The following is a 15,522-nucleotide window of genomic DNA, read 5'->3' as shown; positions in this document are numbered from 1 at the left end:
ATGTTGGTGGTGCAGTCACTGAGATAGTCAGGATGTTTTGGGACAAAGGGATGGGACAATGAAACTATTTTGGTTTAGATATTAGGGGTCCCCAAATCTTATACATGAGACAATGCAAGACAATTCAGAGATGAAATTATTGGGTTACAAGAGTCTTAACCTAATCAGTGCATTAATCTCTTTGAATAGATTAACTGGATGGTAACTGTAGGCAGGTAGAGTGTGGCTGGACAGGGTGAGTCCCTGGGAACCTGCTTTTGGGGTACATATTTTGTTCCTGATGAACAGAGTTGCTTTTTTTGGTTCCTGGTGACCATGTCCTGGGCTGTTTTCCTTCTCCATGTCCTCCCACCATGATGTCCTGCTTCACCTTGGGCCCAGAGCAAAGGTGTTGGCCATCTATGGACTGAGACCTCTGAAATTATGAGCCCCAAATAAACTTTTCCTCCTCTAAGTTGTTCTTGTCAGGTCTTTGGGTTGCAGCAGTGAAAACCTAATTACACAGCCCTCCCCATGGGGTCTGGTAAACTCTGACCCTTTGTAGTGTGGCACGCTGCTTCTCTACCCTTGTGCTCTTCTCAAAAGGCCTTTCATGAGATCCTGAGAAAACCACAGAAGCAGAATGTTTATACAAGATGAAACTGTTATGAGGAAAACCCTAAATAAACCCTGTAGTTTTAAATGTGCGTAGTCAACTTAAAAATCTTTAATTTTGGAGGTCACACATCTGGGCAATATGTTATCAGTTCCTTAGTAGCTTCACTGTAGATACCATCTCTGATGTGTGGGTTATGATGATAACGGTTGCCTAGGTTACTTTTCAGGAACTTGAAGGCTGTTTTTGTTGAAAACACTGACTTTTCACTTGGACCTGCAGGTATCTGATGGGTGACTGGAATAGGATGAAAAGGCTCAGCATCTGTGCAGCCTGAACTTTTGGGTCAGATTCTGCTCAGCTCTTCATGTTGATACCTTGATCGCCCGTGGGAGCTGTTATATGTTTTTTTTTTTTTTTCCCTACTGCACCACTGTGCTTTCAGCAGCTGCAGCGGTTCAAGCACCTAGAGTCCTTCAGCACAGGGTGATGATGCCAGCACCAAGAGTAACTGAGCAGGTACCAGGACAAGTTGACCATGACCACTTGGTGGGCCAAGACTCGTGCAAGAAGGAACATCTTTTGGAACTTGCCCCTGGCCAGCGGAAAATTACTGGACTTTAGTCCACCCCCCAAATTAATAAAAGCTTACATCTCTCTTTGCTGGGAGAGCAGCCTGATCTCCCTCTCTCCATCATGGCTGTCTCCCTTCAGCTGCATCCCCAATGAAAGCCTTGCCTGTGTGTCTGTCTGTGCTCACTCGGCTCAATTCCATTCCTATCACCACTGAGTCAGAAGTCCCCATCTCTGGTAACAATTGTGGCTGTTCCCCCATATCTGGTTTCTCTTTCCTTCCATGTACATGGAAAATGGTACATTCTGGTTCCTTGTGAATGGGTGGGACTGCTTCTGGACTATTAGCTGTGAGTGGAAGTGAAAGGTGTCACTTCCACTCTAGAGCATTTAATTGCTCACCCAAATCCTGTCAGGGTCTTTCACCCCTCTGGTTCTGTAACTGGAAACATTTGAGAGTGTGGTTGTTCTTCAGTTAGGTCCCCAAAGCCCCTGTAGACACTCATGGGATGATAGTATAAGTCAGTATAAGTAAGAAACAAACCTCTGTTCTTTTTTCTTCCTTTTTTTGTGGTACTGTGGATTGAACTCAAGGCCTTGTGCATGCAAGGCAAGCACTCTATCAACTGAGCTACATCCCCAACCCAAATCTGTTCTTTTAAGCCACTGAAATCTCAGGGTTATTACAGCATAGCCTAGCTTTTCTTGACTGATACATTTGATCAAATATATCTTGACAATAGCCACAGAACCTCTGATTTTTCAGAAAAGCCTATTTTTCCTAGTTCCTCTTGTTGGTAGGGGTGGTCCTGTAAAGGTTTGTTCAATTTAATATTAGAGGAAGTTATGTATGTAACTCCCCTTCTGTATCCTTGTTGCTGACTAGAATGTTGATGTCCTGGTAAGCTTCGTTGGCCCATATGGACCAAAGCAACTCTATGCAGAAGATGGAATATCAGCACAGAAGGAGTCTAGGTACCTGTTGTCATGGGGCTGCCATTCTTCTGTCTCATACTGTTAATGCCTGAACTGTTATTTGTGCAAGGAAAAAGCGTCTATTTTGCTGTATTTGGAGTTTCAGTCTTTAGACCTATATTCCAATTGCTATAATAGCTAATGTATGTGGAGTCCTTACTGAAGGGTAGACACTAAGAAAATGGCTTTATATACATATTTGAAAGTACTTATAGCAGTCCTGTGAAGTTGGGGTTTGCTATGTTTGAATGTCTCACCAAACTCATGTTGAGATTTAATTCCCATTAAGAAATAGGAAGATTTGGGACCAGGTGGGACATGGGTCTTGAGGGCAGCCCTCATGAATAGATTAGATCAATCATGGATCAACAGACTGTTAGAAAAGCCAATTTGACTCTTTCCCTTAGACACACTTCTCTCACCATGGATGCCAACTCCGGACTGACTGCAGAGTACTCACCAGCAAGAGGCCCTTGACCTGGAGCACTCAGTCCCCAGAATCATGGGCTGAATAAACCTATATTTAGAAATTACTCAGTCTTGCTGGGCATGGTGGCACATGCCTGTGATCTTAGCGATCAGGAGGCTGAGGCAGGAGGATCGCAAGTTCAAGGCCAGCCTAAGCAACTTAGCAGGGCCCTAAGCAACCTACTGAGACTCTGTCTCAAAATAAAAAATAAAAAGGACTGGGGAGGTAGCTCAGTGGTAAAGCATCACCCCTGGACCCCTGGGTTTAATCTTAGTTCTAAAAAATAATTACCCAGAGCTATTCACTTACAGCAATAAAAAAATGTACTAAGGGGGTGTCCTCTCAATTTATGACTTAGAGAGCTTAAGTAAATGATTTATACAATGAGTAAGTGGTGAAGTCAGGGTGCAAATCCATGTCTGTTAGTCTACACCCTAGACTTCTGACCACCAAGTGATACTGTCTCCCTTTATTGACCCCTGAGCATGATACAGGAATCAACTACCCTGCCATAAGCCCAGCTTGTTAAGATAGAAAGTCTGTAAAGGAAGCACCTAACCTGGTGCTATTTGTTTCTAAGCTGGGAATTTCCAGCCTAGATTCAGGCCTCCAAGGTGGGCGTTGCTATGATAGCAAAGTACCATTATTTTTGAAGCCAGACTTCTGGAAAGAGAAGGGTCTGCTCACCCTGCAGAAGTACTCTGTTTTCAGCCGGGTATAGTTGGTGAACTTCACGAACATGCTTTGATTGCTACCAAGAACAGTCTGGAAATGGACAGGTTTTTCAGGAGGTGCTGGCACGGCCTTCAAATTGAGCTCATATTGATAGTAGCCCAGATCATAGTGATGCAAAGTTAGTCTTCCAATGGTTTCTCCAGCTTTCAGGGGCTGGAATTCGAATGAGAACGTGCCCTGGAAGAGAAGATGGAAACTCTTGTCATGCAGGAAGTCTGACCTACTCCCTGACACCCAGGGACCTGCCCAAGTCCTCACAGCAGGCTGGTGGCAGAAATGGTGCTTCACATGAAAATGTCCACACTGATCCTGAATCCAGCGTAATACTGAGTCAATACCAACCAGCAGAACTCTCATACCAAAGTTCAACAGGAGTAAGATGAGAAAGAGCAATCAAATGCCAGAGTCTGCCTAACTCATTCTCCCTCCTCTGTACCCCTTCTAGCTTTCTTTAGCCCTAGTATTTCTATATCTGAAATATCTTTGAGTCTAAAAAATAAGTGTTGGATCTTCTCTGGAGAAGGACATTTATGGAGACCATGGCATAAGCCAGAGGGTGAGGTCAGGTGGCTCCTTCTTTGTACAGTCAACTCAGAACAGCTTCCTGTGTTCTATCTTGACTGGCTTTCTCTTCCTCCATGGTTACCCATAGCAAAACAAAATAAGAAGCGAAGAGTATTGCTCGTAATAGCAAAACAGGGAGAATAATTCAAAGGTACCAGCAATTAGGAGGTTGGTTAAATAATTTATAGTTTTCCCACTTCAGTGGCGTATCAGGTTGCCATAAAAAAGATGAAGTAGCGCTATAGGCATTGAAATGAAAGATGCTGGTGATATTGTAAGTGGAACCAAGGAAGTTCCAAACATGCATACAGAGTTTAAATTCATTTTTGTGGAGAATAATATGTCTAGTGGGTATAGAAAAGAGGTTGTGTGGATATATACCCAGTTGTCACTGGTAGTTATCAACGGGTGGGAGAAATGGGATTGTGCAAACTTTTACTATTTCCTATACATCTGTAGAATTGAAATTTTGTTTTATCGTGAGTAGGTATTTTTTAAAAATTAGATTTAAATGAAAAAATAGGGTAAAAGAGAATATTACTGAAGTTGTAGATGTTAAACAGAAAAGAACATGATACAAAAATTTAGATGATTTTTTTTCAATAAAATTAGATGAGAGACAAATATAACTTTTAAAAAAAAGTCCCAAGAAGACACAGAAAACCTCCATAGTCCTGTAACCATCAAAGAAATTGAATCAATAGTAAAATTTTTTTCCTTAAAGAAATTTCAGGATCATAAAGTTTTCCTTGTAAGTTATACCAAAAAAATCAAGGATGAAAGTACCCTAGTATTCCACAAAATTTTCTGGAGAAAACACAAAGAAAAATACCCATGCAAACAAGTATAACGCTGATACCAAAGTTCAGCAGGAGCAAGAAGAAAAAAGAGAAACTGAATGATAGACTCTCTCCTAAACATAGATATAAAATGCCTGGTAAAATCTGAGACTAACAGGATTAAAAAGAGCATATAATAGCATGAAGTTGGGTTTATTCCATGAACACAAAGGTGGTTTAACTTTAGAAAAACCAATCAATCAGATTTAAAGGAGAACAATCACATAGGTATCTTAATTGGTGCAGAAAAAGGATTTGATAAAACTCAATATCCATTCATGTATTAAAAAATCTAGAAAACTAGGAATGAAGGGGAAATTCTTAATCTGATAAGGAGTATCTATAAAAAAATCTAAAACAAATAACAATGACACTTTGAAAGAGTTGCTTTCAAGATCCGTAACAGAGGAAAGATACTCTCTATCACCATCCTGTTCAGCATTGTTTTGAACATCCTAGATAGTGCTACAAAGTGTGAAAAAGAAATTGAAGAGAAAGGTTTAGAAAGGAAGAAATAAAATTATAATTATTTTCAGATTATATTATTACATGTACAGAAAATTTAAAACATCTATGCTTGAAATCATTATTAATGAGTTAAATTTATAAGATGATTGGATTTTGAGTCAGTATATACAAACTGTATTTCTATATGCTTGTGATAAATAGTGAAATTTGTAAAGATACAATTTATAATAACATTTAACAGGGGGCTCCCTTGAAATTGGCCTTCACTATTCATTCTCCTTACCTTTCCCTAGTTCTTTAGCCAAAGAGAAGCCTCACTTAGATATTAACTGCTAAATTTTTGTTTAGGTTCACAAGAATCCAGATGGCCTTTGTAACACCTTCCCTTAGTAACTAATAGCAGGAAGTGGGAATCCATTGTGATGTTCTAGAAAATGAAACATGCCCTTGCAGAGGAAGAACCCATCCGGCCTGCAGTCTCACTAGCTATTCACTAGCTACCCTACTCCTCCCACTAGCCTAAGAACTTTGAGTCCAGAAGATGAAGCTTTGAGGCTGTCCCCTCTTATCTTCTTCAGCATTGGCCTTGAATAAACCTGATTTCCTTCCTACCAACATCTGTCTTTGGAATATTGGTCCTCCGGTGATGGGTAGCCTGAATACTTAGCATTTGAGGTTTCAAATGTATGAAACATAAAAATAAGCCTAGTGAAAGATGAATAAGTTTCTACATAGCCAAGATAATTTTGAAGATCAAAAATATAAGAGGTTATCTAGATGTAGTAGCAATCCCAGCAACTTAGGAGGCTGAGGCAGGAGGACTGAGTTCAAAGCCAGCCTCAGCAACTCAGTGAGGCCCTAAGTAACTTAGTGAGACCCCATGTCAAAACAATAATAATAAAAAAGGGCTGGGGATGTGGCTCAGTGTTTAAGAGCCCCTGAGTTCAATCCCTGGTACCAAAACTCAACCAACCAACCAAACAAATAAATAAGCAAAAGAGGTTATTAGGTCTTAATGTAAAGCTAGAGTGATTGTTTCCTTTATCAGATTCCAATCCTCACTACAAGTCTAAATAAGCTAGGATACTGTGGTATTGGTACAAGGTCAGAAATTAGATCATTATTATATCACAGAAAAGCTAGAACAGACCTATACATATATGATTTTGATATATTTCATAAATAATCCTGCAGAGCAGTGAGAAAAAGATGAACTTTTTTTTAGTAATCTGAGATGATTTTTATTGATTAAGAATAGAAGAACTTGATTTCTTACACTATACATAAACAACAATTCCAGGCTTTGGGTAAGATGATAGTAGCAGCTATAGCATGGTTTAAAAACTCCCTCGACCCTCATGAAACACAAAGACCACCTCAGCTAACAAGAAGAACCCATGGTCAACATCTATAGCAAAACTAAGTGGAAAGGTAAACCCTAAACCTGCAAAATAAGAGTGGGCTGGCCAAGCTATGAGCCAAGCCATGAGACTGGTATCGTAATTAGCCCTATATGAGAAGAAGTGGAAGGAAAGAAAGAGAACATCAGTTCTGAGAGCCAGAGGATCCAGAAATCCCCCCTGAATTGAAGTGTCCCTCATTACCTGGAAAACTTGATGGGCGATCTGACAACAGTAGCCTAAGCTGTGGTGGGGGTGGGGGGTGGGGGGGTGACTTCGGGCTCTGCTTTATTGTTAGTGGCCCTTTAAATGTTCAAAGCCAAGTGACTGAAGTGCCCTGCTAAGATGAAATCTGGTGCTGAGAGAAATCTGAGAGAGTAGAATCTACTTGATCATTTAAGAGACATTAAAGGCAAAGGAAAGGTAAAGCCCCGATAAAAATGGGAGAGCAGAGAAGACAAATCTGGCCCCTAGATTCTGCACGTGAAGGAAGAGCTCAAATTGGAGTGAAGGGATTTTGATGAATTCTGGGTAGTTTAAGAGTTTAGGGTGATACATTTACAAGAAGAATCAAAATGAAAGTTGGTCTCCCTGCTGGGTCATAATTCTAGGCTATGTCCTCCCAATCCCTGTTAAAGGTTTCTGGGGCCTCCATCCTGCAGTGGTCTGTGTGTGTGTGTGTGTATATGTGTGTGTGTGTGTGTGTGTATGTATGTATCTATCTATCTCCATCTATTTTGGGCTGGGAGTGTAGCTCAGTGGTAGAGCACTTGCCTAGCATGTGCAGAGCCATGGGTTCAAACCCTGGTATTGCAAAAAAAAAAGTACGACTGTTGATGTGTCATTATGTATCTTGCTTTTCAGCACAGATAGTCCATGTTACTGAGCTCCTCCTCTCCTCCTCCTTCTTTGCAGTGCTGGGGAGCAAACCCTTACACATCATGCTGGGCACTCTACCACTGAGTCACACTTCAGCTCTATACTACTTTTGTAATTCACTAAATAAATACATACAAATATTTATCCTGGACAAGGCAAACAAACAAATATTAGAGGTGAGGGTCACAACACAGAACTCCATTTTTCCTATCTAAACCAAAGCTAAGTAAGGACTTGGGCAGTAGAGGAAAGGAACTTGAGGGTGATTGTCCCCTGCCTTCCTGACCACTGCTAGGGCTGGCCCATCCTCAGGGCATGCAGAACATGAACCCAGAGCCCCTATGGGCAGAAGCCTCTGTGACAGCCCTTGGGGGTCCCTGGCAGCCAGGACTGTACCTCAGAGTTGGCAGGCACGATAAACTGGGAGGGCAGGATGATGTCCGGCACCCTGCAATCTGTGGAGAAGGTCACCGAGTAGGGCAAGGGGTTTTCCACCTTGATGGAGGCTGACGTACTCTGCCGGACCAAGCTAGTCATGTCGATGGTTTTGATGACGCCTGAAGGGATGACCTTGAAACTCACTACGTAGTACAAGAACTCATTGGTGGACTCATTTCTGAAGATCACCTGCATTCACAGGGGGGAAGCAGGGCAGAGTAGGGGTTAGCCGAAGGTCCTAGAGAGAGGGGCTCCTGCTCATTGTTAGCCTGGCCTGGGCACAGGGGCACAGGTGGCACTGCCCTGCAGCCTGTCTGGATCCCTGCCAGCCTACCTTTCTCTTTAAGCACTCTGGTCTTAACTAGCTTGAGCTTGCTTTAGAAGAGGCCAGAGCAGCTTGTCCAGTGCTGGCTGGAAAGCTCACACTTGTCACTGCACTGAGCTGTCCCCTTACTCCTGAGACTGACTTGTTGATATGCTGATATGATCACCATTTAAACTTCTTTCTCCAAGTGAATGAGGATGTTGACCTTATGTGCTTATTGGTCATTCACATAGCTCCTTTTGTCAAATCTTTTGCCCATTTTAATACATTGGGTTGTTTATCTTATTATCATTTGGAGACGTTAGTTATTATATAATCTGGATTTTTATATATGTTCTCTTAAAATCCTTTTTAATTGATTTTTTTAAAAAAAATAATGAGAGCAGAATGCATTACAATTCTTATTACATGTATAAAGCACAATTTTTCATATCTCTGGTTGTATATAAAGTATGTTGACACCAATTTGTGTCTTCATACATGTACTTTGGATGATGATGTCTATCATTTCACTTTAAAAATCCTTCTCTTGGTGATTCCAACACCTATCATAGCTTCGACTACTATATATAAATGGACAACTCCCAAATATTACCTTCTTCCCTGACCTCTCCCCATGATCCATGCTTTTCCTCGAAGCACTTATCTCATTCTGCGACAATACATTCATGGTGCAATTTTATATAGTGTCTGTGTCCTCCCATTAGATAGTGCATTCCATGAGAACAGAACTGTGCCTGTATTTGACCATTGCTGGGTTGCCAGCACCTAGTACACTCCATGTTCAATAGACACTCATTAAACAAATGAACGAATTAGGCAAAATAGCTCATGTGAGAAAGGCCTCGAAAGGTCTTGGATTAGTGACTATGGGAGGACACCTGTTATTTCCTAGTACCAGGATTGTCAACCTCAGGGTCAAGCCTCCAGGGTTTCAGGGTGGTGCCTTCAGTACACAGATACCTTTGCGTTGTACAGCCCCTCCCTGTGGGAGAAGAAGTTGAGCTTGTAGTCCTTCTTGGAGCCAGAGAGTACCTCGATGTAATCAAGGCCCTTCATAGTGACACTGAGATCTGGCTTCTCTGGCTTCAGCATTTCCACAATGACCCGGAATCTGGGGCAGAAGAGCATGGGAGGAGAGGAGAGAATGAGACTGCTTGTCTAAAGGAAACAAGGGAAGGTGATATGCCTGCTCTTGGTTTTATGGAGAGCAGGTGGTTCTAGGGTTCTCGTCTTATTCTGTCACCAATAGTATCAGTAACCACCATTTATTGACTATCTATTATGTGTGCCAGATACTGAGTCATGTGTTACAGGCATTTACGCCTTGTACTGTCTACGGGAGGGGCATGTCACTAACATCTCCACTTTACTAAAGCAGAAATAGAACTCAAAAGAAGCAAAACAACACGCTCAGGTAACATGACTAGTTATTGGCAAGTTGGGGGTTCAAACTTAGACCTGGGCATTTATGCCTATGCAAAGCAGGTGACCTCCAGCAAGTTACACCTCTTCTTCCAGTCTTTAGTTCTTCTCTGTAAAAGGGGACCATGCTGGGTGACCTTGAGTGCCTCTAGGCCTTGCATTCCATTCTACTCCTACTGCAGGCCAAGATCCAAGGGACTTCATTCTCTGGCCGTGGCTTAGGTAATAACACAGAGCAGTCAAGAATAACAAAGGTGATTATCATTATGATAGCAACAGTTAACTTTGATGGGAATTTATTTTGTGCCAGGCATTATTCTAGGAGATTTATGAGAAACAGCACTGAACAGGAGAATCTCTTCAGAGGTTTAGAGTTCAGGGTGCCTGGCCACATCAGACTACTTTGTCTTTGATTCCTGGGGTCCCACCCATTCTCTACAGGCACTGAGCAGGGGAAAGACCAAGCTGGATGGTGGAAGTTGTCCCTCCATCTTCCCATCCTGACCCCTTGCTCCATTCCCTTACCTCTGGGGCTTGTTCAGCCAGTTGGTGACTGGCAGGAGCTCAGTGTAGGGGGTCTTACATGGCACTTCACGGTTGATATTGGCTACAGCTTTGGGAACGTCAGAAGTCCCATGCAAAGCATACAGCCAGCCAGTCCCATCAGGGAGGGGAAAGAAGAGAGTGCCCTGAGGAGAAGCAGAAGTGGATCAGAATGGCACAGAGCGTCCTTTATTAAGCTCTGTCAGGCATGGTGCGAACACAGGATTAATGGAGGCCCTGCAAATAAACGTAACACTTGTGGAAAGCAGCTTGGCGATATGCTCACAGAATTACAAAAATGTTCATATGAATTTGAACCAGGAGTCCTACTCCAGGCGCACGCGCACACAAGACACTTAAAATATTGATGAAAATATAGAGATAAATGTTCAACAAAAGGGAAATGTTAAATAAATTATGGGATTCTCATTCAATGAAACTAGGCATCCATTAAAATGGTTATAACAAAACTGTATAGTTAAATAGAAAAAAATGCTTTAAGTGAAAATAAATGGAAAACAAGATCAGGTATGCTATGATGACCTTAAGGCTGCATCTGAAAAAGTCCTGGTAGCAAAGACAGAACAAAAATTTTCACTTTTTATAGGGTAGAAGATTGTGGTTACTCTCCTTTTCTTTTTCTGATTTTTATTACAATCATCACAACGCTGTTTGTGCAATCAAGCTAAATATTTATTGCTCAATGCTTGGTTTAGGACTTCATTTCAGAACTGAGCCCTTGGCTCTAAGAGCATCCCCTACAATGAAACAGGGACACAAAGAGAAGCCAAAGCTTGACAATCTGCATGACTCCCCACTGTTCCATCATGATCTGGAGACTCTCATCTCAGTCTCTGAGCTCCAAATCTGACTTCTAACATCTCACCTTCCTTCGACTGTGCCAGGGATCTGATGGGGGGACCTCAGCCTACCTGGTGCTTGCGATTCTCCACGTTCATGGTGCGGGGTCGGTAGGTGATCTCATAGGGCTTGTTCTGCTGATGGGCCTCCAGGGTGACGAACTCGGGCCCCTCCCAGTGCTCGCCCTCAAAGATGGGGCGCAGATTCCAGGTCTGGTTGGTGCGGTTTGACAGCAGGATGGTCTGCGTGTGCTTGGAGCGTACCTGGCAGTTGAAATTCACCACCTGGAAGAAAGCAGGCATGTCACCTTCCATGGCACTTGCCGCTGGTCTGTATGCAGGTGCTGGAGGAGCAGAATGAATGCAGGAAGACTGATTTTAACAGCACTTCCCATCGTGATTCCAATGGGTAATTTTTTTCCTTTCATTTTTTTTCCCAACAAATATTTATCTTTTTGCACAAAGTGTTCCAGGCACTGTTTTTGGTTGTGGAGTTACAGCAATGAACAAAGTCACAAAAAAATCTCTGTCCTGGAAGAGATTACACAGACACCGCATGTAGGTAGGGGAGGACACAGCATGGGGAGTGAGAGTTCAGGCTAGAGGGCTGGGATGAAGCCAGACAAGGGCATAGGGAATCCTGTGCAGGATTAAAGACCAACAAGGACAAAATCAGGGGAGACCTGAGGGAAAAGAGCCTCCATGCAGAAGAAACACTGTAAAGGTCATGAATTTTGATAAATGAGGAGGGAACCTTTCTGGTAAATGGGTGACAGGGAGATAACGGACAGGGAAGAAAGGCATGTAGGACCTGGGAGTCCTGGAAGAGGCTTTTCCTTCTGTTGAAGTAGTATTTTATTTTGAAGCATGGTATCAGTTGCCCAGGCTGGCCTTGAACTTGTAATCCTCCTACCTCAGCCCACCTAGTAGCTGGGATTACAGGAGTGAGCCAGAAAGCCCAGCTAGGATTTTCTGATGTATGGGATCTTTGGTGTAAGTGGAAGAAGGTTCAAGAATGACCCTCGTGTTTTTAGATTGAGCGACAAGAAGGATGGCGATGTTGATTGTGAGAGGAGCAGGTTGGGGGAGAGATTCAGGAACTCAGTTCTGTCCAAGTTACATTTGGGAAGAATATCAGTCAAGCAGGAAGTGGAATTTACAAACTGAGTGAAAGGGAAAAAAGTCCAGGTGGGGGATATAGATCTGGGAGTTTTCCATGTGGCAATGCTATTTTAAGACCAAGAAACTGGATGAGATCAAAGAGGAAGGAATATCTTTAGAAGAAAGAAGGAATATGAGGACCTTGATTCCTATGGACACACTCCAAGGTTAGGAAGAATCAGAGAAAATGTGACGTAGCAGCCAGTAAGGTGGGAAGAAACCAGGAGGGGGCGGTGTCCTGGACTTAAGGGAAGGGGTATTTGAAGGATGAGGGACTGGTTTATGGTGTCACGTGCTATCACAGGTCAAAGTAAGACAATGGGCAAGAAGTAGCCATTGAGTTTATCAACACAGTCAGTGTGGTACAGGCATAAAGTTGGCCAAATAGATCAATGGACAAGTATAGAGTTCAGCAACAGACCTACACACACCTGATCAACTGATTTTTGTTAAAGATGCCAAGGCAATTTGGTGGAGAAAGGAAAATATTCTCAACAAATGGTGGTGGAATAATTGGATATTTGCATACAAAAATGAATTTTTATCCATATCTTGCACTATGTACAAAAGTTGACTCCAAACAGATTGAAGACCTAAATGTAAGACTTGTGCCCGGAATATATAAAGAGCTCTCATAACTTTGAGAACCATGACCTAATTAAAAATAGAAGATTTGAAGACACTTCAACAAAGAAGGTACATGGATGGTGAGTACCTGAAAAGATGTTCCACATCCTCGGTCATTAGGGAAATGAAAATCAAAGCCTTAATGAGACACTACTACATATATACCTAGTAGAGTGGCCAAAACTTTAAAAACTGAGCATATCAAATGTTGACAAGGACATTGAGCAAGTGGCCATGTCAGACATTGCTGGTGGGAACATAACAGGTCACAAGAGGAAAAGTGGAACAGAAAAAGGATATGAAAGGGAAACCAATTTGACAACTTTTTAGAAGGTGAATAGGGACTGAGCCATTCCATAGCTAGGTGTTTACCCAAGAGAAAAAAAAAAGAATTGGTTCTTGCTGAGACTTGTTTATAGCATTCTGTACAATTCCATCCATATAACATTCTTGAAATAACAAAATTTCAGGGAGGGAGGTTGTATCATTTTTAATGTAAGCAATATTGTCAGAAATAGAGTTGAAAGCACTTGGGTTCACCAAAGGCCATTGTTTAAACCACAGAGAAGGTGTTATAATAGAATTTGATCCAGAAGGGGCATGCTTCCTTGAGAATGTAAGTCTTGAGTCTAGAGCTAAGAGGTGAACAGGAGTTAACTAGATGGAAGGGAAGAAAAGAATATTCTAGTAGAGGGCATGGCTTGATCAAAGTCCCTCTGGTGGTGAGGGAACAGGTCTGAAGGGTTGACATGGGTGCTGAGGACTGAGTTCCCTTGTGGGGCTCACTTCTACCCCTGGCCCATCCCTGGGAAGCACCCACTCACCTCTTTTACTGCAGGTGGTCCTATGCAGACTCCAGACAGGGTGAGGCATAGAGAATTACCTCCCTGGATGAAGCAAGGCACGTTTTTACAGAGACTCTCCTTTCCCATCTCTGTGGGACGGTAGGTCACTTCGAAAGAGACTTCCATGCCTGAGGTGATATAGCCTTCTTCTGGGGTGATGTTGAAATGAGGCTCAGTTTTTTTGATATCCCATTTAAACCTTTGAAGACAAAAGAAGACAAGGAAGACAGTTTGCTAGTACTCCAAGGGTATTCCCAGTGCCCCTGAGACTATGGACTTTGCCTGGGCTTTGGGTGGCTGGGTTTCCTTCTCTTGCCTGTTCCTTGGAACCTAGGAGGAGAAAGATCTGCTAGACAGAGCAGAGGCAGTTGTGGGACACAGGGCAAGGTCATGCCCTGGGTAAGGTGACTGGGCTCCTTCTGAGCTGAGCCAGGGTGGAAAGTGGCCACATCTAATTCTAGTACCCACAAGTGACACATCAGGAGTCAAATGCATGATCGTGTGTACACAGGTGTTTCCAAGGTCACAGAGCTGGCGAGTGGCTAGGTAAGGACTGAAGCCCTCCCAAGGCTACAGTCTTTGCCATTCCCTGCACTGCCTCTCAGTTTAGAGCCATCAGGGGGTGACCATCTCTTCATATGAGAGTCATGCCTGTTCTTGGTGGCACTGGGATCTGATGGCCCTGTGTGGTCGGGTGCTTGGTCCAGGTAGGAGCCAGGATGGATGGTGCAGATTAGTGCCTCCAGTGCCAGGAATGAGTCTTTCTGTGATGAGTGCCCATGTGGTGTGTGGCATGAAGTGTGGCAGGAAGTGTGGCGGGAAGTGTGGCATGAAGCTTGTATAGCTACATCAGAATGGCAAGAGACAAGAGGAAACAGCGTGGAAAGAAAAGCTGTCAGAGATACACTTGGATTCCCCTCCTGACTGTGTGATCGTGGGCAAGTCACTAACCATTTTAGGCTTCACTTCATCTGTGAAATGGAGACACTGTAGTAACCTATCTTTGAGGATCCTGGGATAATTAAATGGGAGATTATATACAAGAATGCTCAGCACTCAGCCTTGTACCTGGACTTGATAAATTTTTGCTACATGCGTTATTTTACTTGATTTCTTTGTCCCTCAGTTTCCTCATCTGTGAAACAGATTAGTTGTGGGATTGGTCTCCTAGGCTTGTTGGGATTAAATGAGATGAGCCAGGTAAAAGGGCATTTAACAGGAGAGAGCAGATGTTTTCTATCACATTAATTTCAGTATTCATGGCGGTAGCAGCCACTCTGGTGAGGCCACTGCTGTCACATCCTGAGGTGAGAGTATGTGTGCAGAAGGGAGAGGACAGAAATGAGAAGTCGCTGTCCTTGCAAGACAATGGCAATCCAGGCAAGAGCTGTCTGCTGCAGCCTTGGGTTGGGGGCGCTGTTCCCTACCTTGCACCCACATCACCCGAGTTCAACATGAGGATGCGGCGGGTGGCTTGAGTCTGATACACAACTGGTCCAAAGGCAACATGTTCCTGGTCCAGGGAGATCTCCAGGGCCTGGCAGCACCCGTTGATGAGGAAGAGGGGGCGCAGGAGTCCCATGCATTCCATGAACACTTCTTCGGAGAAGGTAGGGACACGCTTCTTTGGGGCAAAGGTGACTTCCACTTTACAGACTTCTTTGGGCTTCAGAGTGATGTTCTGGAAGGGCTCCAAGGTGATGACCTGGACAAAGCGACACTTGGACTCAGTAGCTGAAGGTGGCAGGGAAGCTCCTGAGGCCTCCATTTCCTGAGGTCCCAGCCCAGGCATCCAACGTCA

General features: G+C 43.2%; 1 protein-coding gene across 1 annotated transcript in view; it reads right to left on the bottom strand.

The window, feature by feature from the left end:
- Positions 1 to 15,522, bottom strand: part of Hydin (HYDIN axonemal central pair apparatus protein) — a 316,785-nt gene that overhangs the window by 731 nt on the left and 300,532 nt on the right. Inside the window, exons 78-84 of the mRNA XM_076838342.2 lie at positions 15,149 to 15,426; positions 13,701 to 13,920; positions 11,161 to 11,373; positions 10,211 to 10,374; positions 9,224 to 9,374; positions 7,894 to 8,124; positions 3,300 to 3,524 (exon numbers count right to left, since the gene is read on the bottom strand). Of these exons, the coding sequence (XP_076694457.2) occupies positions 3,300 to 3,524; positions 7,894 to 8,124; positions 9,224 to 9,374; positions 10,211 to 10,374; positions 11,161 to 11,373; positions 13,701 to 13,920; positions 15,149 to 15,426 (1,482 nt within the window). The remainder of the gene's footprint in view (positions 1 to 3,299; positions 3,525 to 7,893; positions 8,125 to 9,223; positions 9,375 to 10,210; positions 10,375 to 11,160; positions 11,374 to 13,700; positions 13,921 to 15,148; positions 15,427 to 15,522) is intronic.

The sequence above is a fragment of the Callospermophilus lateralis genome, chromosome 18 (genome assembly GCF_048772815.1).
Source record: "Callospermophilus lateralis isolate mCalLat2 chromosome 18, mCalLat2.hap1, whole genome shotgun sequence".
Classification (NCBI taxonomy): Eukaryota; Metazoa; Chordata; class Mammalia; order Rodentia; family Sciuridae; genus Callospermophilus; species Callospermophilus lateralis.
Note: the sequence above shows the minus strand (reverse complement) of the source record. Positions and strands in the feature narration are given on the sequence as shown.